The following is a 25,142-nucleotide window of genomic DNA, read 5'->3' as shown; positions in this document are numbered from 1 at the left end:
GCCGCCGCCAGCAGCAGGGAAGAGTAGGGTGGCCTGGGGTGGGACTGTCACTCGCACTTCTGCGCTGCTGCTGGCCGGGCCCCGCCTTCGGTGCCGGGCCCTTGGCCAGCAGCCGCCGCACTCCGGCCAGCCAGCTCTGAAGGCAGAGCCGCCGCCAGCGGCAGGGAAGAGTAGGGTGGCCTGGGGTGGGACTGTCACTCGCACTTCTGCGCTGCTGCTGGCCGGGCCCCGCCTTCGGTGCCGGGCCCTTGGCCAGCAGCCGCCGCACTCCGGCCAGCCAGCTCTGAAGGCAGAGCCGCCGCCAGCAGCAGGGAAGAGTAGGGTGGCCTGGGGTGGGACTGTCACTCGCACTTCTGCACTGCTGCTGGCCGGGCCCCGCCTTCGGTGCCGGGCCCTTGGCCAGCAGCCGCCGCGCTCCGGCCAGCCAGCTCTGAAGGCAACAGTGCAGAAAGCAGGGTGGCAATACTGCGGCCTCCCTGGAATAACCTGGTGACCGCCCCGCAACTCCTTTTTGGGCCAGAACCACCAATTGGAGAAATGCTGGTCTCTCCTGCGAAATCTGTATAGTAGGGGGTAAAAGCAGACAAACGACCAGATTTCATGGTTTTTCGTGGCCGTGAATTTGGAGCGGCCCTACCTATCATTCATGCTCATGACCTGTGAGGCCGGGAAGGATCATGACACCCTCATCACAGGTGGGAAACCGAGGCACAGAGCTATTAAGTGACGAGTTGGTGGGGGGAGGGTCACCCAGGGAGTCTGAGCGCAGCTGGAAATTGAACCCACGTGAAACAATAACTTCCAATGAGAGAGTCCCACCGCTCAATCAACTGAGTTGATCACAGGGAAGGTGAAGAGGTGAACAGGGAGATTTCCGATAGCACAGGGCTCTCTAACCTGGCACACAAATGCAAAATGGGATCCTATGGCTGGAAAGTGGAGCTAGACACTAAGGGGCAGATTGCTAACACCGTGGGTAAGTAAACACTGGAGCAAAGCCCCCAGGGATGTGGTGGATTCTCTCTCAGTTGGGGTCATTAAGGCTAGGATTCCAAAGAACCCGAGGGGAGTTGGGCTCGGAAGCTGGATTTTCCATTACATAGGGAATTCTGTGAGTTTGCACTTCTTCCCCAGCCTGAAACCAACCAATTTTTAAAAAATTTCTCACAAAATGAAATTCGGGGAAAAAAAAAAAAAAAGGTCATTCTGGATGAATCCAAACATCTCTCTTTGATACCACCAAGATATTTTGTTCTGATTTTGACCTATTAAAACATGTTATAATTTTTTTATATATATATAAAAACAAAAACTCCAAATGCCCCATTCCACAATGGGTGGATTCGACACGGTCGAAATGCTCGGACTCATCCCGCTCGACGTTTCCCCCAACTTTTTGACTTTGCCGAAAAATGGCATTTTTTCATCCTAAACTGATTGGATGAGACCATTCTGAGTGGCTCTGTTAGGCACACAACATCCAGCTGCCCCTTTGGAAATCCCAGTCTGCATCGAGATTGGCTGGCTCTTCCCAAAAGATTTGCTCAATCGTGAGTGATCGGGCGAGACACTGGACTCACCAGGGGAGACCACCAGGGCCTGTGTTTTTACCAGAGGTCAAATGAGATGATCTCATGGTCCCTGTTGTCCTAAAACACATGAGATGCCAAGAAGTTAGTGAGTTTGCTTCACAGACCCTTTTAGACTTTGAGGTTTTCTCCCCGCGCCCCACTTTGGTTTGTTGTATATGTCAACAACAAGTCCCCCACGCGCAGCTGGGAGGCAGGAAATAACAAGTAGGACAGGAAGTGGAAAATGACTCAGAACCCAGGTGGGGGTGAGGTTAAGAACATGTCAACATTTCCATGACAACACGGCCACCCAGAGATCTGGGTCACCTTTGAAGCTCTCCCCTCCCGTGCAAACCACTTCCTCTGGAAAGAGGAGTTAAAAATATGAACGTGGCAGAGAGGGGCACGTGGCGGGGTGAGGGGGGTGCACGTGGCGGGGGGAGGGGGGCACGTGGCGGGGGGGAGGGGGGCACGTGGCGGGGCAGCCGTTAGACCACCAGCCAGGGCAGAAAGGAGACGCTGCCCACAGAGCACGCGGCCCCCGACCGCACCCGGGGGTGTGTGGAAAGAACAACCTATGTATAGAGTCACACAAGGGGAACGGAAATTACCCTGAGGGGGGAGGGGAGCTCTACATAGAGACCCTGCCCCTCTCCCTTTCATTCAAGGAGGGGGGGTCCCCTTTGGGATACATCCCTTTCACCTGCTACCTACCGATGTACCCCCCTCTATACAGGGCAGGGCCCCCCTGGGGATAACCCCCTACCCTCCTCTGCACCCCTTTGTACAGGGCAGGGTCCCCCTGGGGATAACTCCTTACCCACCTCTGCACCCCTTTATAGAGAGCAAGGTTCCCCGGGGATAACCCCCTACCCTCCTCTGCACCCCTTTATACAGGGCAGGGTCCCCCTGGGGATAACCCCTTGCCCACCTCTGCACCCCTTTGTACAGGGCAGGGTCCCTCCGGGGATAACCCCCTACCCTCCTCTGCACCACTTTGTACAGGGCAGGGTCCCTCGGGGATAACCCCTTACACTCCTGTGCACCCCTTTATACAGAGCAGGGTCCCCCCGGGGATAATGCCCTCCCCTCTCAGCACCCCTTTATGCGGGGCAGGGTCCCCCCAGGGGATAATCCCCTACCCACCTCTACACCCCTTTGTACAGGGCAGGGTTGGGCCCCCGTCATCTGCTACCTTCCTCCTGCATCACCTTTGCACAGGGAGCTGGAGTTCCCCTTGGAAATACACCTCTGGGTAAGATTGCCGCTGCCCCCCTCTTCCCACATAGGGACCAAGGCTCGGGGTCTCTCTGGGACGGTTGCAGCTAATGCAGAGCCAGGACTCAGCCCCTGGGACCTTGGGGCGCCTGGGGAAGTGAGAAAAGATGAAAAGGGGGAAATTGAAAGGAATGAAATATAAGGAGGAAAAAATGTCAGCCTGTGTGCAATTCATAAAGTCAGCCACCAGAGGGCAGCAGCATCTGCAGAAACTGCAAGAAAAGAAAGAAAGAAAGAAAGAAAGAAAGAAAGAACGAAAGAAAGAAAGAAAGAAAGAAAAAGAGGAAGGAAGGATTGTGAGTCACAAAGGGGTTTAAAGAAAAATATTCTCAGGTAATTTGGGACGATTAGTGGAAAATCTTTCACCACCAGGGGGAGAAAATGTAGCCTTTTAAATCCAAGGTACTGGTGAAGTTGTGAAAACCCACCAGATGGCACTCATGTCTTGTCAATAGGAACAGACACCCCAGAGCGGGAGGCCCTGTGCCCCGTTCCTTGCCCTCCTGAGTCAGCCAGTCCCCCTGCCCCGGGCCGAGATGGGCACAAGGGACGTAGAGGAACTGACGCACCAGGTTGGCCAGGTGCATTGGTCTGCCCTGGTGTGGCAGGGCGTGGGGCAGAGACCCGGGAGTGGATGGATGGGGTGCTCAGCAACCCGGGCAGGTACCAGCTCCCACGCTCTGATCAGCCCTGGCAGGCAGGAAGGAGGAGTGGTGTGCTGAGGAGCCCATTGGTCTGATCTGACACAGCAGGAAGGGTGCGCGCGCAGCAGATTAGGAAAGGGACAGATTTTAAAATGTTATTAAAGCTAATGTTACAAAAAGTTCTACGGTACATAGGTTGGGGAAAGAGTGTCGGCAATCTGGGTGTAGTGCTTAGATTACCCACAAACACATCGTTAGCTTGTAAGTCCCATGACACAGAGCAATGACCCAAAGCAGCACTAAAGCTGAAAATACCCTAATGCCACTGTACACGCCCCCAGGTCTGGTCACCTCCTCTCAGAAAGACACATTAGAATTGGAAAAGGTGCAGAGAGGGGCAACAAGAATGATGAGGGGGATGGGACGGCTTCCGGAGGAGAGATTAAAAACCCTGGGACCGGTCAGCTTAGAAAAGAGGGCTAAGGGGGTATGAGAGAGCAGTGGTTCTCAGCCAGGCCTCTGGGGTCCGCGGGGGTCTTCCAGGGGGTACAGCCTGGCGACATGAAACGCACAGCAGAGTCAGTACAAACTCAAATTTCATACAGACACCCTGTTTATACTGCTCGATATGCTGTACGCTGAAATGCCAGGACAATATTGATATTCCAGTTGAGTTATTTGATAATTATATGGCACAAAGTCAGCCATTGTTCAGTAGGAGGGTGGCTGGGACCCTGTTGTATTTTTAGGTCTGATTTTGTAGGCAAGTCATTCTTAAGTGAGCTGAAACTTGGGGTTACACAAGACAAAGGGGTACAGTCGTCTGGAATGGCTGAGAGCCGCTGGGACAGAGGGGTATAAAATCAAGCCTGGTGTGGAGAAAGTAATTGTTATTTTCCCCTTCACTTACCACAAGCCTAGGAGTCAGAACCGGGGCGCCCAAGGAAACAAACAGCAGCAGGTGTAAAACAAGCAGAAGGAAGTTCGTCTTCTCACAGCGGACCCTCAGCCTGGGGAACTGGTTATCAGGGGACGTTGTAAAGGCCAAAAATATACCTGGGGTCAAAACATAATTACATTAAGTTCCTGGAGGCCAGGTCCATCAATGGCAATGAGCCAGGAGTGCAACCCCATGGCCTGGGTGTCCCTAAACCTCCAGCTGCCAGACGCTGGGACAGGACAAGAGGGATCACCCTGGATCACCCAGAACTGCCCGGTTCTGGTCATTCCCGCTGGGGCCCCTGGCACTGGCCGCTGTCGGAAGACAGGACACTGGGCCATTGGACCATCGCTCCGACCCAGAACAGCTGTTCTTATTTCGGATTTCAGTGAGTGGAGGCAACTTTCGGCAGGACGTCCGAGGGCCACTTAGTTCCTTGGCTGCTCTTGGGTTCAAGGATAAAATGTAAACATTGTCCTTTGGGAACATTTCTCAGCCAATTGCCTCGATTTTAACGTGTCCTAGAGGGGCACTGCAGCGAAATGACCAGCCCAGGACAGCGTTTTGGTGGGTGCCGCCGTGGAGGAGGAAAGGGATGGTGCCAGCTTGCCCTGACCGGGCGCTGGGGGGGTGCGGTGCGGTCACCCGGGAGGAGGGGAAGCAAGGAGGCGCTCAAGGATCCATACCGTTGGCTAGGCTGGCCGGTGAGCTGGGAAAGCAGATAGCCCCAGGGCCCCCCGCTCTTGGGAGAATCCAGAACTGGAACAGACAAGCTCAGCATTCGCGCCAACAGCCAAGTTTCTCGGCCTTGGCCCTCTGGGGAGCATGGGAAGGGTGGACCCATGGCCAAGGCTGGGCACTGATCTCTACTCGACACCTCAGGGTGCTCCGAGTCCCGCAGTGTGAGCACCCAGTGCTGAGACATACACCCCCCAGGGCTGGACCCCGTGTTGTGGGGGAGGGAGTTTAGGCCCCAGGGAAGGAGTTGCCATCACAGGCAGGAGCCCACGGGGCAGGCACCCCTTCCCCACAGCTCCCTGCTTGGCCTGGGGCCTCCTGTCAGCACCGCCAGGCTTGGCTGCTGATGCCAGGAACAGGGAGCAGCATCTCGGCTGCTGGCTCCTCGCCCCTTCGCCTCTTGGGACGGGCCAAGCACAGCCCGGCATGCCCTGGTGGGCAGCATGGGGAAGAACGTCTCCCCCGTTCTATTTAAATGGCAGCCTGGTGGGCGGGCGCACGGGGCAAGAAGGACCCATTGGTCTGGGCTCATGCAGCAGGGGTTGCGTGCGCAGGGGAACACTGGGCTAGGCAGGCTCAGGGCCCTGATCCCATGGAGCCAGGTACGTCTATAGGGCAAGGAGGGCTCCAGGGCTTGAGCCACAAGGGTGCTGGGGTAGCAGGTAGGGAGGCCCCTGCTCCACCCAGCCCAGCGCAGCGGCGGGGGCTGCTGCGTCCACTCAGCGAGTCGGTGTAGAGCACTGCACATTCGCTGCAACACCTAGTTACCCTGCCCCAGGTGAATCCCGCCGCCCCTGACCCGCGGAGAGCCCAGCGCCCACCTTTGAACTGGGCTCTTGTCCCAAAGTCACGCCCCTCGCTGGCCTCCCAGAGACAACCCTTCCAACCCAGCCACGCCACGGGAGACGCGCTGCCCCTGGAACACGTGCGGCTTGGAAAGCAAGCTGGGAGGTGAGCTCCACTCCGGAGCAGGGACTAGACACAGGGAAGAAAGCACAGCCCCGGGGGACGGGAAAGGCTTGGCTTGCTTAGCCCAGCCGAAGGAGGGCCGAGGGGAGCCGACTGCTCTCCCTACGTGCGGCTGCGGGGTAGAACCCCAGCAAGGGAGGAGAGCTTTTCAAGTGTAAAGACAATGTCGACAGGGGACCACATGGGGATAAATCGGCCCTGAATAAACAATCTGGAAATGACAAAAAGGTTTCCAGCCCTCTCCAAGGCGCGAGGGCCCGGAGCAGCCTCCCCTAGCAGGAGTGGGGACAAACCACCTCGCCGGTCTGGAGATGGAGCGGGATGAATTTACGAAGGCGATTAGAGGAAGGGGTTGCCTAGCACAGCAGGGCCTGGACTCGAGGTCCCTCGCTGCCCCGTTCTCAACTCCGAGATGCGTTAATGGAGAGATCAGGGTGAGGGGAGACGCGCTTTGGGATCTCAGGAATGGGGAGGGTCTAGGGTAAACTACAGCCCGCCAGCTTCTGCTGGGGAGCAGGGTCAGGGGCTTGCCCCACTCCGGTGCTTCAGCCGGAGAGCAGGGTCAGGGGCTTGCCCCACTCCGGTGCTTCAGCCGGGGAGCAGGGTCAGGGGCTTGCCCCACTCCGGTGCTTCAGCCGGGGAGCAGGGTCAGGGGCTTGCCCCACTCCGGTGCTCCAGCCGGGGAGCAGGGTCAGGGGCTGCTCCATGCAGCTCCCAGAAACAGCAGCACAGCCCCACTCTGGCTTCTATGCGTAGGGGCAGCCAGGGGGCTTCGCTCTGCACACTGCCCCCCCCCCCCCCCCCCGCCAGCACAGCCCCCATTGGCCGGGAACTACGGCCCATGGGAGCTGCAGGGGCGGCACCTGCGGACAGGGCAGCGTGCAGAGCCGCCTGGCTGCAGCTCCGCATAGGAGCCAGATGGGGGACATGGCCACTGCTTCCAGGAGCTGCTTGAGGTAAGCACCTCCTGGAGCCTGCACCCCTGATCCCCCTCCCGCCCTCCAAACCCCTTGGTCCCAGCCCAGGGCATCCTCCTGCATCCAAAACTCATCCCCAGCCCCACCCCAGAGCCTGCACCCCACACCGCTTCCCAGCCCCCTCCCACACCCTGAACTCCTCATTTCTGGCCCCACCCCAGAGCCCTGACCCCATCCTGCACCCCAAACCCAATTTTGTGAGCATTCATAGCCCACCATACAAATTTCTATTCCCAAATGTGGCCGTGGGCCAAAAAGTTTGCCCACTCTTAATCTAGAGCCCCACTCTACACCCCAGCTATCCCACGTCCACCCCACAAAGAGAGCTTCTCCCTTCTGCTCACCCCAATCAGAGCCCAGAGCAAGCAGCTTGCTCTCCCCAGCCAGCCTACAGCTACAGAAGACAGTGGGTCAAGCCCAGCCCAGTTTGGGAGTAACTGAAATTAATTGTCCGGCTGGTCATTTGGGAGCTCTCAGTCAATTGGCACGGAGCAGAAGCTGCCCTTGCCTGTGGTAGCATAAGGAGAGAGGCTCAAACGCTCAGTGGGGTGGGGGACTCTCCCCATAGTCACAGCTAACCCCAATGCCCCAGAGCGGAGTTGGGGGGCACTCTGCTAAACACAGTAGGGGGCATTCATCCCCGAGTCACAGCTGGCTCCAGGATAGCACAAGGAGGCACTGAGCAGGGGGGGTTGAGGAGGGTGAGCTCCCCCCTGGTGGTGAGCACTAACCCCAGGGTCACAGGGGGGAACACACTGCAGGGCAGGGTGTGTGTGAAATAGGGGCAGAGCCTTCCCCGCCTGCAGCTGCTCTGGAGGCTCAGAGGCCAGGGGGAGAAAGCACACACAAACAGGTGGGGGAGCATTTGCCTGGAAGATCCTAAAATAGAAACAACCCCCCCTTCTTTCCCCCAAAGTACCGTCTCAACCCAAACCTTCCACAGCTCCCCCCTGCAATTGCTTTGGAGGCCGCGGGCCCTGGACCACAGAGCGATGGTTTCCATGTGATAAGAGACGGGAAGTGGGGGGTGGGCATGGGGTTTGGGTTCCATGGCAACCTGCTTCCTGCTCCCCCCCGAAACTGGGTCATGCAGAAGTGACTGCTGGGGAGAAGGGGTGGGGCTGGGTGAGTCTCCCTGAACGGGGGGCGGTGGGGGGTGAGCTGGGGAAGGGAAAGCTGAGGAACCCCCTGATCCATCACAGAAGTGCCAGACACAGAACCACAGAACAATGGGGTTTATTGGAGGAGGGGGTCACAAGTGGTGGGGGGAGGGGCTGCCATCTTCTCAAGAGGCCTCATCAGTTTGCACTGTTGCAGCCCTTCCCCATGAGGGGCAGGACCCACGTCCATGGGGGGGCTGGCACATCTGTCCCCTGGGCATGGCATCAGCCGACCATGAGAGGTAGTCAGGACCTGCAGGGAGACAGAGGGGGCACAAAGATATCTGGAGTTACTGCAGGGGAAGATGGGGGATCCCCCAAATTACACAGACTCCCCCCCCCGACCTCCAGAAACACCGTGACCCTGAGCTCGCAGCCAGGTTCCATGACCCCCATCTCCTCACATTTCCTCCCTCTCAGAGCCCTGGTCCAAGCTCCTCCATCGCCCCAAATTCCAGCCCTGTGTCCTCTGCAGCTCAGTAAGAACGGCCATCCTGGCTCAGACCAAAGGTCCATCCAGCCCAGTGTCCCGACTGCCGACAGTGGCCAATGCCAGGTGCCCCAGAGGGAATGAACAGAACAGGGAGTCATCACGTGATCCATCCCATCGCCCATTCCCAGCGTCTGGCAAACAGAGGCTAGGGACACCATCCCTGCCCACCCTGGTTTGGGGTCCTCACCCACAGTTTGAGAACCTCTCATGTAGATCGTACAGATCTCCAGGCCTGTAACCCCCCAAACTCCATCCACTCCTTGGTCTCCAGCTGAGCCCCGACACTCAGCCTCCTGCAGGGCCACTACACCAGGATTAACTCCACTCCTCTCAGCCAGGGACAGAACCCAGGCTCCCTGTTCCCTCTGCCTCACAGCAGCAAAGAGAAAAGACGTCTCCAGAAATCCTGTTTGCTACTGACAGAGTTCAAAGGGCACGTCAGCCTCAGGCAGAAAGATGAGCAGTGGGGGTCTTGGAGTCAGGGCTCCTGGGTTCTGTCCCAGCTCGGGGCGGGGGGAGGAAGGGCAGTGGGTTACAGCAGAGGGGCCAGGTGTCAGGACTCCTTGGTCCTATCCCGACTCAGGGAGTGTGGCCCAGCAGAGGGGCTGGGTGTCAGGACTCCTGGGTCCTATCTCAGCTCGAGGAGGGAGTGTAGCCCAGTGGGTTACAGCAGAGGGGCTGGCTGTCAGGACTCCTGGGTCCTATCCCAGCTTGGGGAAGGGTGGGGCCCAGGGGAGCTGTGTGTCAGGACTCCTGGGGTCTATCTCGGCTCGGAGAGAGGAGTGGGGCCCAGTGGGTTACAGCAGAGGGGCTGGCTGTCAGGACTCCTGGGTCCTATCCCAGCTTGGGGAGTGGAGTGGGGCCCAGCAGAGGGGCCGGGGGTCAGGAACTGTGGGTTCTAGTCCCAGCTCTCTTCAGCCCACAGAAGTTTAAGCCGCTAAGGCAAACAGACTGGCCCCCAGTCGGATGCTGCTGGGCCCCACCCCTGAGCCGTACCTAATGGTCCCCTGGCTCAGCCCACGAAGTTGATGACGACGAGGTGCAGGATGGTGCTGGCGAAGAGGAAGTCGGCGAAGGCCCGCTCTGGCGAGATGCCCTGGAAGTCACCTTTGTTCTGTGGGTTGATCTGGATCCGCAGGCAAACTAGGGAATGGGAGGAGAGAGCAGCTTGCACCAGGGGCTGTGTCTGGGGGACAGGGTGGGGAAGGAGACAAAGACAGCAGAGGAGGTGGTGCAGCTTCTCCAGGCTGGAGCTGCTCATGGTGCTGCTGAACCCACACAGGAAGAGGCCCACATCCAGGCAGTGCTGGGAACAGGCTCAGCCCCCAGGAGGAAGCTGCCCATAGCTCTGAGGAAGCAGCTCAGGCTGGGCAGGAGTGCTGCTCACTCAGGGATGGGGTTGCCATGGGGTGGTATGTCGTTGCCTTGGGTTACTCGCCGCCTAGGATGAAGCTGCCCACAGAACTGAGGAGCTTGAGTAAGAGATGCCCAGGCAGGGGGGCGAGGAGGCAGCAGTTCCTATGGAGTAGGGATGCCATGGGGGTTACTCTGGGAAGAGGCTGCATTGTCTTCTGCCAGGAATCAAGCCGGCCAGACAGGTAAACGCACGTTCTTTCACCTAAGGAAACTGTGGAAAGATTGTATGCAGCGTTGTTGTAGCCGTGTTGGTCCAGGATATTAAAGAGACAAGGTGGGTGACGGAATATCTTTTATTGGACCAACTTCCATGAGCAAGAGACACAAACTTCGGAGCTTATTGAGAGCTCTTCTTCACGTCTGGGAAAAAGCTGCGTGCAAGTACCAAAGCTTGTCTCTGTTGACAACAGAACTTGGTCCAATGAAAGAATTATTTCACCTACCTTGTCTCTCGGACAAAGCTTGTAACGTGCTAGAATTACGTTTCAGTCATTACGAATTGTGGTTTGTTTTATTTGTGACCTTCCCTGCCTCTTTCACGTGTAATCACTTAAACCCAGGCTCCTGGTCAATACGCTTATTTTTGTTTGGCTACAAAACCATCTTAGTGATGTCTAATGAACTGAAGTGCCGGTCTTCCGCTAAACTCCCGGGCTGGCGTGGGCTCTGTCTGTTCGGAGGCGGTGAATGTGATTTGCGTGAGGGTCCCGGCAGAGGGAGCGGACGCTGCTGGTGTCGCCCTGCGAGCGGTAAGCAGGCTGGTGGAAGGCAGGGCGAGGCCACTGTGCTGCGCGCCGGCTGCTGGTGTCGGGGCTCGGAGCCGAAGCTGCACAGAAGCACCCAGGGCAGGCGGTGACAACCCACTACTGGCCTTGGTGAACCCCCCGTAAGATCAGAGGGGGTTCCTATGGGATGGTGCTGCCATGGAAAATATGGTGGGGTTACCATGGGGGTTACTCCGGGGTAGCGCTCCCATAGACACAGCCACCATGAGAAGATGCTGTTGCCATGCGGGGGCAGGGGGTTACTACGGAATGGGGTGTCAAAGGGGGTTACTATGGGAGGGGAAAGGCGGGGAGATTACTACAGAAGAGTATGGGGGGGTTACTATGGGATGGGGTTGCTGAGGGGGGCATTGCCAGGGGAGGGGGAAGAAGAGGTCACGGCGGGAGGCCGCTGCCGGGGTCACGGGGCGGGCGGCGGGTCACGGGGGGAGGGCGTTGCCCGGGAGAGGAGAGGTCGCTATGGGATGGCGTTGCCGGGAGAACGGGCGGCGGGTCACGGGGCGGGCGCTGCCGGGGTCACGGGGGGCGGGCGCTGCCGGGGGGGGGTCCCGGCGCGGGGGCGGGTCACGGCGGGAGGCCGCTGCCGGGGTCACGGGGGGCGGGTCACGGCGGGAGGCCCCTGCCGGGGGGGGTCCCGGCGCGGGGGCGGGTCACGGCAGGAGGCCGCTGCCGGGGTCACGGGGGGCGGGCGCTGCCGGGGTCACGGGGGGCGGGCGCTGCCGGGGTCACGGGGGGCGGGCGCTGCCGGGGTCACGGGGGGCGGGCGCTGCCGGGGTCACGGGGGGCGGGCGCTGCCGGGGTCACGGGGGGCGGGCGCTGCCGGGGGGGGTCCCGGCGCGGGGGCGGGTCACGGCAGGAGGCCGCTGCCGGGGTCACGGGGGGCGGGCGCTGCCGGGGGGGGTCCCGGCGCGGGGGCGGGTCACGGCAGGAGGCCGCTGCCGGGGTCACGGGGGGCGGGCGCTGCCGGGGTCACGGGGGGCGGGCGCTGCCGGGGTCACGGGGGGCGGGCGCGGGGGCGGGTCACGGCGGGAGGCCGCTGCCGGGGTCACGGGGGCCGGGCGCGGGGGCGGGTCACGGCGGGAGGCCGCTGCCGGGGTCACGGGGGCCGGGCGCTGCCGGGGTCACGGGGGGCGGGCGCGGGGGCGGGTCACGGCGGGAGGCCGCTGCCGGGGTCACGGGGCGGGCGCTGCCCGGCACTCACCGCCCAGGATGAAGCTGCCCACGGCGGAGATGAAGCCGCTGAGGAAGGAGTTGAAGGGGAAGGTGCCCACGCCCAGGCAGTAGCCGAACTGCAGCGCGCCGCTCAGCAGCACGTAGAGCAGATACGCGTCCAGCACCTTGAGGCGGCTGGCGGTGCCGCTGCTGTACTCGGCCAGGAAGCGCCGCACCACGGAGCCCACCGAGCCGCCGCCGGCCGCCGCCGCGCCCGACATGGCCCCGCCGCGCGCTGAGCTGGCCGGAAGCCACCGGCCGCAGGGCGGCGAGAACTTCCGGGGCGCCGCGCGCGCAGGCGCAGAAAAGCCAATGACGGACCGCGCAGGCGCGGTGACTGAGCCCTTCAGTGTAGCTGCCTAGGCGCCTTGGGCACCTCCACGGCAGATTTGTACTCAATGCGCATGCGTCTTATGGTGATCGCCATAGGGCGCCGACTGTGATGTTCCAGAGGCATGCGCAAGGTGCACTTCCGGGGAGCTTGAAAATACAATTCGCATGCGCACTCCCGGCCTAGCAACAGCAACCCCACCATGTGCGCATGCGTGGAAACACCCTTTTTCAGCCTTTGCGTTTCTCCCTGGTCCAATCAGAATCCAGCGCTAGGCTGTTGCTGGGTCGATTAGGAGGTTGATGACGTGGGACGGGGAACATGGGGAACGAGAGTCCGGAGTCACGGTTCCGGGAACTTTCCGTACCGACACGGCCACCTGAGGAACCCCCATACTATACCCCACGTGTCTCCCCCCATAGAGTGTCCCTTACACCCCTCCGAGCCCCCTGTAACCCACGTGCCCCCCACCAAACCAGCCCCCCTCCGAGCCCCCCTGTAACCCACCTGCCCCCCACCCAACCAGCCCCCCTCCGAACCCCCCTGTAACCCACGTGCCCCCCACCCAACCAGCCCCCCTCCGAGCCCCCTGTAACCCACGTGCCCCCCACCAAACCAGCCCCCCTCCGAGCCCCCCTGTAACCCACGTGCCCCCCACCCAACCAGCCCCCCTCCGAGCCCCCCTGTAACCCACGTGCCCCCCACCCAACCAGCCCCCCTCCGAGCCCCCCTTGTAACCCACCTGCCCCCCACCCAACCAGCCCCCCTCCGAACCCCCCTGTAACCCACGTGCCCCCCACCCAACCAGCCCCCCTCCGAGCCCCCTGTAACCCACGTGCCCCCCACAAAACCACCCCCCTCCGAGCCCCCCTGTAACCCACGTGCCCCCCACCAAACCACCCCCCTCCGAGCCCCCCTGTAACCCACGTGCCCCCCACCAAACCAGCCCCCTTCCGAGCCCCCCTTGTAACCCACGTGCCCCCCACCAAACCAGCCCCCCTCCGAGCCCCCTGTAACCCACCTGCCCCCCACCCAACCAGCCCCCCTCCGAACCCCCCTGTAACCCACGTGCCCCCCACCCAACCAGCCCCCCTCCGAGCCCCCCTGTAACCCACGTGCCCCCCACCAAACCAGCCCCCCTCCGAGCCCCGCTGTAACCCACGTGCCCCCCACCAAACCAGCCCCCTTCCGAGCCCCCCTGTAACCCACGTGCCCCCACCAAACCAGCCCCCCTCCGAACCCCCCTGTAACCCACGTGCCCCCCACCCAACCAGCCCCCCTCCGAGCCCCCTGTAACCCACGTGCCCCCCACCAAACCACCCCCCTCCGAACCCCCCTGTAACCCACGTGCCCCCACCAAACCAGCCCCCTCCGAGCCCCCCTTGTAACCCACGTGCCCCCACCAAACCAGCCCCCCTCCGAACCCCCCTGTAACCCACGTGCCCCCACCAAACCAGCCCCCCTCCGAACCCCCCCTTGTAACCCACGTGCCCCCCACCCAACCAGCCCCCCTCCGAGCCCCCTGTAACCCACGTGCCCCCACCAAACCAGCCCCCCTCCGAACCCCCCCTTGTAACCCACGTGCCCCCCACCCAACCAGCCCCCCTCCGAGCCCCCCTTGTAACCCACCTGCCCCCCACCCAACCAGCCCCCCTCCGAACCCCCCTGTAACCCACGTGCCCCCCACCCAACCAGCCCCCCTCCGAGCCCCCTGTAACCCACGTGCCCCCCACCAAACCACCCCCCTCCGAACCCCCCTGTAACCCACGTGCCCCCACCAAACCAGCCCCCTCCGAGCCCCCCTTGTAACCCACGTGCCCCCACCAAACCAGCCCCCCTCCGAACCCCCCTGTAACCCACGTGCCCCCACCAAACCAGCCCCCCTCCGAACCCCCCCTTGTAACCCACGTGCCCCCCACCCAACCAGCCCCCCTCCGAGCCCCCTGTAACCCACGTGCCCCCACCAAACCAGCCCCCCTCCGAACCCCCCCTTGTAACCCACGTGCCCCCCACCAAACCAGCCCCCCTCCGAGCCCCCCTTGTAACCCACCTGCCCCCCACCCAACCAGCCCCCCTCCGAACCCCCCTGTAACCCACGTGCCCCCCACCCAACCAGCCCCCCTCCGAGCCCCCTGTAACCCACGTGCCCCCCACCAAACCACCCCCCTCCGAACCCCCCTGTAACCCACGTGCCCCCACCAAACCAGCCCCCTCCGAGCCCCCCTTGTAACCCACGTGCCCCCACCAAACCAGACCCCCTCCGAACCCCCCTGTAACCCACGTGCCCCCACCAAACCAGCCCCCCTCCGAACCCCCCCTTGTAACCCACGTGCCCCCCACCCAACCAGCCCCCCTCCGAGCCCCCTGTAACCCACGTGCCCCCCACCTAACCAGCCCCCCTCCGAGCCCCCTGTAACCCACGTGCCCCCACCAAACCAGCCCCCCTCCGAACCCCCCCTTGTAACCCACGTGCCCCCCACCCAACCAGCCCCCCTCCGAGCCCCCCTTGTAACCCACGTGCCCCCACCAAACCAGCCCCCCTCCGAACCCCCCTGTAACCCACGTGCCCCCACCAAACCAGCCCCCCTCCGAACCCCCCTGTAACCCACGTGTCCCCCACCAAACCAGCCCCCTTCCGAGCCCCCTGTAACCCACGTGCCCCCACCAAACCAGCCCCCCTCCGAACCCCCCTTGTAACCCACCTGCCCCCCACCCAACCAGCCCCCCTCCGAGCCCCCTGTAACCCACGTGCCCCCCACCCAACCAGCCCCCCTCCGAGCCCCCCTTGTAACCCACGTGCCCCCACCAAACCAGCCCCCCTCCGAGCCCCCCTTGTAACCCACGTGCCCCCACCAAACCAGCCCCCCTCCGAACCCCCCTGTAACCCACGTGCCCCCACCAAACCAGCCCCCCTCCGAACCCCCCTGTAACCCACGTGCCCCCCACCAAACCAGCCCCCTCCGAACCCCCCTTGTAACCCACCTGCCCCCCACCCAACCAGCCCCCCTCCGAGCCCCCTGTAACCCACGTGCCCCCCACCAAACCAGCCCCCTTCCGAGCCCCCCTTGTAACCCACGTGCCCCCCACCAAACCAGCCCCCTTCCGAGCCCCCCTTGTAACCCACGTGCCCCCCACCGCCCCTTCCGAGCCCCCTTGTAACCCACGTGCCCCCACCAAACCAGCCCCCCTCCGAACCCCCCCTTGTAACCCACGTGCCCCCCACCGCCCCTTCCGAGCCCCCCTTGTAACCCACGTGCCCCCCACCAAACCAGCCCCCCTCCGAGCCCCCCTGTAACCCACGTGCCCCCACCAAACCAGCCCCCTTCCGAGCCCCCCTGTAACCCACGTGCCCCCACCAAACCAGCCCCCCTCCGAACCCCCCCTTGTAACCCACGTGCCCCCCACCGCCCCTTCCGAGCCCCCCTTGTAACCCACGTGCCCCCACCAAACCAGCCCCCTTCCGAGCCCCCCCTTGTAACCCACGTGACCCCCACCAAACCAGCCCCCCTCCGAGCCCCCCCTTGTAACCCACGTGCCCCCCACCAAACCAGCCCCCTTCCGAGCCCCCCTTGTAACCCACGTGCCCCCCACCGCCCCTTCCGAGCCCCCCCTTGTAACCCACGTGCCCCCACCAAACCAGCCCCCCTCCGAGCCCCCCCTTGTAACCCACGTGCCCCCACCAAACCAGCCCCCTTCCGAGCCCCCCTTGTAACCCACGTGCCCCCCACCAAACCAGCCCCCTTCCGAGCCCCCCCTTGTAACCCACGTGCCCCCACCAAACCAGCCCCCTTCCGAGCCCCCCCTTGTAACCCACGTGCCCCCCACCGCCCCTTCCGAGCCCCCCCTGTAACCCACGTGCCCCCCATGTCTTCCTTGTTGCATTGCCCCCCACTGAGCCCTTCGGCCCCAGGGCAGATCACTTTACGATCCGATCCCCCCAACCCTGTGTCCACCCCGGGGCAGAGCCAGGCCCCCCGCTACTGCTGGCTGCACCCTAAGGGCAACCACTGTCCACGGCCCATTCGACATCACCCCGCCTTTACACCCGACTCCTTCCCCGGCCCAGCATCAGGCCCCGCCCCCGGGGCTCGGCCCCGCCCCCGCCCCGCTGACCGAACCCGGATCCCGCCAGCCCCCATTCATCCCGCCGAAGCCCCGCCCCCGCCGAGCTAGCCCCGCCCCCGGGGCTCGGCTCCGCCCCGCTGACCGAACCCGGATCCCGCCAGCACCCATTCTTCCCGCCGAAGCCCCGCCCCCGCCGTGCTAGCCCCGCCCCCGGGGCTCGGCCCCGCCCTCGCCCCGCTGCCCGAACCCGGATCCCACCAGCCCCCATTCATCCCGCCGAAGCCCCGCCCCCGCCGTTCTAGCCCCGCCCCCGGGGCTCGGCCCCGCCCCCGCCCAGCTGACCGAACCCGGATCCCGCCAGCCCCCATTCATCCCGCCGAAGCCCCGCCCCCGCCGAGCTAGCCCCGCCCCCGGACTCCGCGCCCTGCTCAGCTGCGATGAGCTCAGCTGGGCGCCGGGTATGGCGGAGGATCTGGAAGACCCGTGAGTCTGCGCTACCCCCCGCCCCGCTTGTGGGGGGTCGCTGGGGTCCCTTTGCGGGGCGGGGGCCCTGTTCCCATGGCCCCGAAGCGCCCCGAGGACTTGGCTGCGCTGCGTCTTTGGGGGGGAGCCCCCCTGCGGCATGCCCGGGGTGGGGAGCTGGACCTGGGGGGCTGAGAAGCTGCAGGGCCGGGGGGGGAAGGGTTGTGAGGGCGGAGAGGGGTCTGGCAAAGGCAGGAGAGGAGCTGGAGGGAGTGAGGGGGGCAGGAGGGGGGCTATTGCGGGACTGGGCAGAGGAGGGGAAGGACGGCGGGCTCTTGGGGGCAGAGGGAGGGGGTTATTGGGGAGCGGGTGGGGGGATTTGGGGGGAAGAATGGAGAGGGTTATTGGAGGGCAGGGGATTGTTTGGCGATGGGGGAGAGAGGAGAGTGATCCTTGGGGGAGGGGGCTGGTGGGGGGGCAGGAAGAAGAGAATTATTTGGGGAGAAGGGGAGGGAGGAGGAGTCATTGGGGTAGGGGACTCTTGGCGGGGGGGGGGTTATATGGAGTGAAGGGGGAGGGGACTGTTGGGAGGTGGGTCCAGAGGGGGGCAGCAGGAGGAGGTTATCTGGGGTAGGAAGGAGGGAAAGGGGGTTGATACATTCTGTCAGGTTGTCTGGGGGGGCAAACAGCTGAATCCTGGTGTCCCTGTGCCCCTCGGGGGGGGGGGAAGAGTCCCCTGGGTGTGTGTCCCCACCCCCGCCGGGAGAGGCAGCCAGCACCTGCTCCCCTGGGGAGTGACTCAGCACTATCCCTGCCCCAGAGCTCCTTGCCCCTAGCCATGGGGCAGCAACCCCTGAAAAGCCCCTGGGTGATGGGCGGGGGGACACACCAGGGGGCAGTGGGACCCTGTGAGAGGAGCTCTGGGACCCCGTGAGGGGCAGCTGGGACCCCAGTGAGAGAGGCAAAGTGGGTGATGGGGAGCCTCTGCCCCCCAGGACGGTGAGATGCTCCCCCAGCCTGGGGGGTGGGGAAGATACCTGGGTCCCTCTATGTGGGGGGGGGTCAGTTGATGCCCTCATTTGGAGCCAGACCCCAATGGGTCATTAATGTGTTCCCCCTCCCGCATTGCTCCCCTGTTCTGTCTGCCCTCCGGCCCCCCGCACTGTCTGTCTGTGGGGCTGTATGTCCACCCCCCGGCTCAGGCCCCAGGGTTGGCTCAGCGGCTGGCTCCCTGCCTGGCGCCCCACGTCCATGTCCCACCTGAAGAACGTGGAGGCCCGGATCCTGCAGTGTGAGTAGTGAAATTGTCGGGGGACCCAGCCTGGGGTGTATCCTTCATGGGGGACCTCTCTCCTGTGATCCATGGGGGGAGGGAGGTGTCCGTGGGCAGGGGGCTGGGTAGGGCTTGGGGGTGTATTTCCTGTGGGGGGTGGCTGGGGGCAAACATCAGCAGCTGAGTAAGGAGGCCATGGGGTAATCCCCCCATGGGGGCTGGGTCAGAGCCCCCCATGGTCACAGTTGGGGGGCCTGGGTGGAGGGGGGACTGGGTGGAGTGTATCAGGGAAGGGGGCCCAGGACCCCCTCTGGGGGGGGTCTGGAAGACCCAGGGGGTTAAGTACCCCCTATAGGTGTGCTAGCTGATCCAGGGGCTTGGGTAGGAGTCTCGGGAGTGTATCCCTCATGGGGGGCACTAGGGGACCCAGGGGCCAAGGAGAGGTGTGTGAGGGGCTGGGTCAGGGGCTGGGGTCCGGGCAGGGGGATACACCTCCTATGGGGGGGCTGGGCTGTGGGGGCGATGGGTCAGGGCCTGGCGGCCAGGCTGGGCACAGGGACACCCCCTATGGGGGGCTGGCTCAGGGCCCCCCTGACTCCCCCTCTCCGTGCAGGCCTGCAGAGCCGGTTTGTGGGGCGGTACGTGACCCTGCCGGGCTGGGCGCGCATCTGGACCGTCTCGCTGTGCCCAGAGCAGGGTGGGGGGCGCACCCCCTTGGTCCTGGTGCATGGCTTCGGGGGCGGCGTGGGGCTGTGGGTGCTCAACCTGGACCGGCTTGGGACCCGGCGGCCCCTTCACGCCTTCGACCTGCTGGGCTTTGGGCGCAGCTCCCGGCCCGCCTTCCCCCGCGACGCCCAGGGCGCTGAGGCCGAATTCGTGCGCTCCATCGAGGGCTGGCGCCAGCAGATGGGCATCAGCGCCATGATCCTGCTGGGCCACAGCCTGGGCGGCTTCCTGGCGGCCTCCTACAGCCTGGCGTACCCCGAGAGGTGAGGGACTCCCTGGCCCCCCCATACTGCCCTGCCCCCAATCCTAGAGCCTGGCGTACCCCGAGAGGTGAGGGACCCCCCGGCCCCCCCATACCGCCCTGCTCCCCGATCCTACAGCGCGGCGTACCCCGAGAGGTGAGGGACCCCCTGACCCCCCATACCACCCTGCCCCCCAATCCTACAGCTTGGCGTACCCCGAGAGGTGAGGGCCCCCCTGGCCCCCCCATACCGCCCTGCCCCCCGATCCTACAGCCCGGCGTACCCCGAGAGGTGAGGGCCCCCCCGGCCCCCCCATACCGCCCTGCCCCCGATCCTACAGCCCAGCGTACCCCGAGAGGTGAGGGCCCCCCCGGTTCCCCATACCACCCTGCCCCCCGATCCTACAGCCCGGCGTACCCCGAGAGGTGAGGGAACCCCTGAACCCCCATACCACCCTGCCCCCCAATCCTACAGCTTGGCGAACCCCGAGAGGTGAGGGACCCCTCTGTCACGGAGTCCCCGGGCGATGCTCTGGAACTGCTCCCCATGAAGCCAGTCAGGACTCTGGGGGAGTCTCCTTTCTGGGAGCAGCCTGTCTGCAGGACACACAGCTCACCCAGCTTCCACCTTCCTGGGTCTGACCTCGGAGCCTCCAGCCTCCTCTGCCCCTGACTGCGCTTCCCACAGCGAGTCCACTCAGGCGGGGCTCATGGGGAAGCCAGAGGGTCCTGCCCCCCAACTCCGCAGTCAGACGTGACTCTCAGCCAGCCAGTAAAACGGAAGGTTTATTAGACGACAGGAACATGGTCTAACACAGAGCTTGTAGGTGCAGAGAACAGGACCCCTCAGCTGGGTCCATTTTGGGGGGCAGTGAGCCAGACAACCACATCTGCCCTTCACTCCATGTCCCCAGTCAGACCCAAACTGAAACTCCCCCCAGCCCCCCCTCCTCTGGGCTTTGTCCCTTTCCCGGGCCAGGAGGTCACCGGATTCCTTTGTTCTCCAACCCTTTAGCTCTCACCTTGCAGGGGGGAAGGGCCAGGCCATCAGTTCCAGGAAACAGGGTGTCGGCCATTCTCTGTGTCCAGACCCCTGCACACCCCTGCCCTCTAGGGCTCTGCAATGATCATACACCCTTACCCCACCCCCTAGAGACTTAAGAACTGCCTAGGGGAAACTGAGGCACCCTCACACGATTCAGAGGAAACATTAAGAACAGTCCCACTTCGTCACACCCTCCAGCACCCCCATACCACCCTGCCCCCCGATCCTACAGCCCGGCATACCCCGAGAGGTGAGAGACCCCCAGGCCCCCCCATACTGCCCTGCCCGCCGATCCTACAGCCTGACTTACGCCAAGAGGTCAGGGCCCCCCCCCAGCCTCCCCATACCGCCCTGCCCCCCGATCCTACAGCCTGACGTACCCTGAGAGGGGAGGGACCACCCCAGCCCCATCTACCTGCCCTCCCTGCCCCCCCCGATCCTGGGCACCCCCGCAGCCCAGCCACCACTACCTGCCCTCCCCCATACCGCCCTGCCCGCCCCCTGATCCTATAGCCTGACGTACCCCGAGAGGTGAGGGACCCCCCCCCAGCCCGCTGCCTGCCCTGGCCCGCCCCCACCTCGCTACCCACCCCCGTCTCTCCTCTACCCCTACTGCCTTGTTCAGCCCTTTTCTCCCCCGTCCACCCCCCTCCATCCCTGCCAGGGTCCCGCTGGGGCTCAGCCTAGGTGCCCCAGAGGGGTGAGACTCCCCCATGCCCAGGGGCTCAGAGGACAGAGGTGGGGGGCAGAATTAAGGTTCCCCCTGGGGGGCAGGGTGTTGCTGTTCAGGTCCCATCTCCCCAAGGTGGGTTGGTGTTTGGGGGGTGGGGGTTGAGTCTGGGGCTGTCTCTGTCTGTGGGGTGGGGAGCTTTTCGGGGGGGGCACTGTGAGTCGCCTTGTGGGGGTGTCCGTGCGTCCTTCTCTCACCTTTTCTGCTGCTGCCCCCACCCGGCCTGGCATAGGGTGAAGCACCTCATCCTGGTGGACCCCTGGGGCTTCCCCGTGCGCCCCACCGACCCCAACCAGATCCAGCCCCCCCCAACCTGGGTCAAGGCCATGGCCGCTGTCCTGGGGCGCTCCAACCCCCTGGCTGTGCTGAGAGTCGCCGGGCCCTGGGGTGAGTCACCAGAGGGCTAGGGGTAGGGGGGCAGGATGGGCTGGGGGGCAGGGGAGAAGGGCTGTGGAAGGGGAGGAATGGGGCTGGGGGATGTGAGTTATTTTGAGTGGTAACTAAGGGTAGGGGGTGGGACTGGGGGGCAGGAAAGTGAATCTCCGGGGCAGATCTGTAACAAGGTGTCTGTCTCCACATCCTTCTGTCCAGGTCCTGGCCTCGTCCAGCGCTTCCGTCCTGACTTCAAGCAGAAATTCGCGGAGTTCTTTGAGGATGACACTATCCCGGAGTACATCTACCACTGCAATGCCCAGACGCCCAGGTGAGGGGTGGGGCGCCCGGGAACCCCAGCCCCTTGGGGTCACCACCGTGCTCCCAGGCCTCAGGGGGGGAATGGGACCCAGGCATCCAGGATGCCAGTGCGGGGAGTTCACCCACAGGCCCCAGCACCAGGGAGAAGAGACTAGGAGGGGGAATGGGACCCAGGTGTCCGGGACAGCATCCCTAGGGACCCTGCAGTCCTGACAGATGCAGGGATGGGGAATGGGACCCAGGCATCCGGGATAGCACCCCTAGGGAGGGGGAATGGGGACCCGGGGGTGATCGTGGTGAAGGGTGGTTTGTGAGAGAGGCACGGACAGGGCGCAGGACCCAGGCGTCCGGGGGAGGGGGTGGGGTATTGGGAGGGAGGCACGGACAGGGCGCAGGACCCAGGCGTCCGGGGGAGGGGGTGGGGTATTGGGAGGGAGGCACGGACAGGGCGTGGGACCCAGGCGTCCGGGCAGGGCTCACCCTCCCCCTGCGCCCCAGCGGCGAGACGGCGTTCAAGGCCATGACGCAGGTGCTGGGCTGGGCGCGCCGTCCCATGCTGGAGCGGATCCACCTTCTCCCGCGGGAGCTGCCCATCACCTTGATCTACGGCGCCGAGTCCTGGATCGACACCAGCACCGGGCGCCGGGTGCGGGAGCTGCGGCCCGACAGCTACGTCCGGTACCTGGTACGAGGGAAGGGGGGCTGGGGCTGGGGCTGATGGGGTGGGTCTGTGCACCCCCTCGTATGGGGGGCAGGGACTTGGGGAGGGGGCAGTTGGGGGGAGCCAGGCCTAGAGGGGTGGGGAGGCCTGGGGCAGTTGCAGCGGGGGGGTGTTGCAGTGTAGATGTACCCTAAGGGGAATGGGGGGATTGGGGAGGAGTGGGAAGGGGAAATATGGCGGGATGCAGAAAGTGGGGGGGCAGACCTGTCTCCTGACCCCCATCTGTCTCCCTTCTCTCCCCCCCACCCCCTTCCAGGCCATCGCCGGCGCCTCCCACCACGTCTACGCCGACCAGCCTGCTGCCTTCAACGCGGCCGTGCAGGAGATCTGCGACTCCGTGGACTGACGGACGGAGGGTCTGACCCCCCCCCCATCGCGGGGGTACGGCCCCCTGTGGCTCCCCAGAGCCCCCAGCCACCTAGGCTCCTTCACTGCCACTGAAGTCTCGGGGCGCCGGGAAGGGGGAGAGGCATCAAGATTGTGCTGATTAAGGGGTTTATTCCTCTATCTCCGGGGCTGATTCATTCCCCCCTTTCCCTTTGCTTCTCACTCTCTCGGGCTGTACCCTTCCCCTGTGCCAGGGGAGGGCCGGTCTTTGAGACGTCCCTCTGGCCCCAGGATGTGGGGGGAGACTGGGGGGCAGGGGACTGGGACACGGGGGGCTTTCCCCTCTAGGGGTGCTAGATTTGATCTGGCCTCAGGGCCAGGGACCGGCTCTCTGGGGAAATAGTCGGGGGGGGGCCTTTTCATGGGGCTCCCCACCCCTGGCTGCCTGAATCTCCCTCTGCTCTGTGACCCTCCTGATGTGCCTTAGGCTGCTGCAGCCGGCTCTGGGGCGCGAGGGCCCCCGGTGGTGTGTGCACCGCACGGTTCTGAATGCACGTGGCCGGCAAGCGGCTGGGGGTGCGAGGCCCCAGCCTGTGCTGGACTGAACACCCCGGCGGCTGCCCACGCCCCAGCTCTGCCGTGGGCAGGGGACGCGACACTGAAGCACAAGGGATCTTCCCACGCTGGTGGCTGGCTGGGCCCGGGAGCGTCCGTCGAACGGTGCCACGTTCCGAACCCCTCGGCTCCTGCGGGCCGCCCTGGGCGCTTTGCCGCGGTGCCTTGCGCTGGACCCGCCCCTTTCTACCCAGTTTCTACCTTAATAAACAAAACGACACTGGAAAACTTTGTATGGAGTGCGGGGGGGTGCCGGGCTGCAGGGCGGGGGCTCAGCAAGGGTGGTCTCCCCTCAGTGCCGTGGGGTGGGGGGCGGTCCCCCCTCGCTCAGCTCTGATGCCAGTGCCCCAGTCTGGTGCGGGGGGGTGCCGGGCTGCAGGGCGGGGGGTTCAGCAGGGGCCTGGCTCCCAACAGGGCGCCAAGGTGCACTGGACACAGGGCCCCTGTTCGAGCAGCCCGATGCCCCACCCCAGAGGCAGCTGCAGCGGGACTTTGTCTCTTCTTCCAGTCCCCCCTCTTTAAGACCCTTCTGTCTCAGCCAGCCCCTGCACTCGGCAGCCCCATGGGACCCCCTTGTGAGGTCGCCCCTCGCTGTCACAGTGGTGCCCCCTGGCAGCGAGGGCCTCCCAAGGCGCTGGCTGGAGACAGGAGCAGCTGGCATGGGGAGCCTGGTCTCCCCTGGGAAGAAGTCAAAGCGCGAGAGGATGGTGGCTGCTCCCCAGGAGCCGGAGATGGCAGTGGGGGGCTGGGCTCCGCGGAGCCGCTCCCCGAGGAGCAAATGTGCTGTGAGTTAGAGCCGAGGGTGTCTCCCAGCCGCTGGGCCAGGGCCGTGATTCACTGTGCTCCCCCGCAATTCAGTAGGGGAGCGGAGATGGGGGGCCCATCTCCAAGGGCTGTCTTGGTGGGGGTCCTCCAGCAGGTGAACGGTGCTGCAGCCATGTTGACTCCCAGGAGGCAGTGCCAGGCTGGTGCCAGCCGGGGATCAGGTCCCAGTGGCACAGAAAGCTAGTGGCCGGCGTGAGATCTGGGCCGCGTGGGGAATGAGGTCGCCAAAAAGGCCACTGGGCAGAGCTGTATAAATAAGGGACTTTTGGCTTTGGGGGCAGAACTGAAAAATCCCGGGGTGGCTGGCAGGGAACTGGCTCCATGGAACCAAAACCAGACGTTTCCCATTTGGTTGTTGCTGCATCGAAAACCTCCACTTGAAGTTAGAGTGGGCGGAAAGCTTTTGACTTGAAATAATCCCCCCCGCCCCCCCACGGTCTTGTTCCAATTTGGCCATTTCGGGTGCCTTTTGCCTTTTTTTAAATTTGTTTCCTTGGCCAAGCTTGAAGCTGAAATGCCCTTTCGCATCGACATGAAACGCGTCGGAGCGAAATGTCTGGATTCTCTTCGTTTGGTGTCCCTCTCCCCTCCCCCGCCCCAAAATTGTGTGTTGAATTTGGTGCATACTTTCCATTTTAGGTGAAAAAACAATTAGTTTAAAAAATCTTGCTCCTGCGACCTTTTCATGGAGCGAGATGGGCGGTTTCTGTCCAGGGACCGGCCCGGACCCTTCCACCCCTCGGCTTGCTCAGAAATAACCAAACCCGCCCACCGTTCCTGGGATGTGCCTCGGCTCCGCGGTCCTGCCCCTCTCATGTGCCCCAAGTATTTGCTCCTCTCTTTCAGCCTGACCCCGCTGCATGGCGCCCCCTGCTGAAGGGCCCTGGCCAGCTGGGCGCGCCCCT

The 25,142-nt window shown here is 63.8% G+C and overlaps 2 protein-coding genes across 2 annotated transcripts; one reads left to right on the top strand and one right to left on the bottom strand.

Moving 5' to 3' along the window:
* Nucleotides 1-8,337: 8,337 nt before the first annotated feature.
* DAD1 (defender against cell death 1) lies at nucleotides 8,338-12,457 on the bottom strand. The gene is made up of 3 exons (XM_084645575.1): nucleotides 12,173-12,457; nucleotides 9,767-9,913; nucleotides 8,338-8,530 (listed from the first exon to the last, which is right to left on the bottom strand). The coding sequence occupies exons 1-2, from the start codon at nucleotides 12,402-12,404 to the stop codon at nucleotides 9,783-9,785; spliced, it is 363 nt and encodes a 120-aa protein (XP_084501701.1). The 5' UTR covers nucleotides 12,405-12,457; the 3' UTR covers nucleotides 8,338-8,530; nucleotides 9,767-9,782.
* Nucleotides 12,458-16,968: 4,511 nt separating this feature from the next.
* ABHD4 (abhydrolase domain containing 4, N-acyl phospholipase B) lies at nucleotides 16,969-23,640 on the top strand. The gene is made up of 7 exons (XM_084645501.1): nucleotides 16,969-17,062; nucleotides 18,244-18,332; nucleotides 18,928-19,303; nucleotides 21,289-21,443; nucleotides 21,648-21,759; nucleotides 22,248-22,434; nucleotides 22,727-23,640. Exons 1-7 carry the CDS (start codon nucleotides 17,040-17,042, stop codon nucleotides 22,814-22,816), a joined length of 1,032 nt encoding a protein of 343 aa, XP_084501627.1. The 5' UTR covers nucleotides 16,969-17,039; the 3' UTR covers nucleotides 22,817-23,640.
* Nucleotides 23,641-25,142: the final 1,502 nt, after the last annotated feature.

Source organism: Lepidochelys olivacea, assembly GCF_965140295.1.
Source record: "Lepidochelys olivacea isolate rLepOli2 genome assembly, chromosome: 13".
In the NCBI taxonomy this organism is placed as follows: domain Eukaryota; kingdom Metazoa; phylum Chordata; order Testudines; family Cheloniidae; genus Lepidochelys; species Lepidochelys olivacea.
Note: the sequence above shows the minus strand (reverse complement) of the source record. Positions and strands in the feature narration are given on the sequence as shown.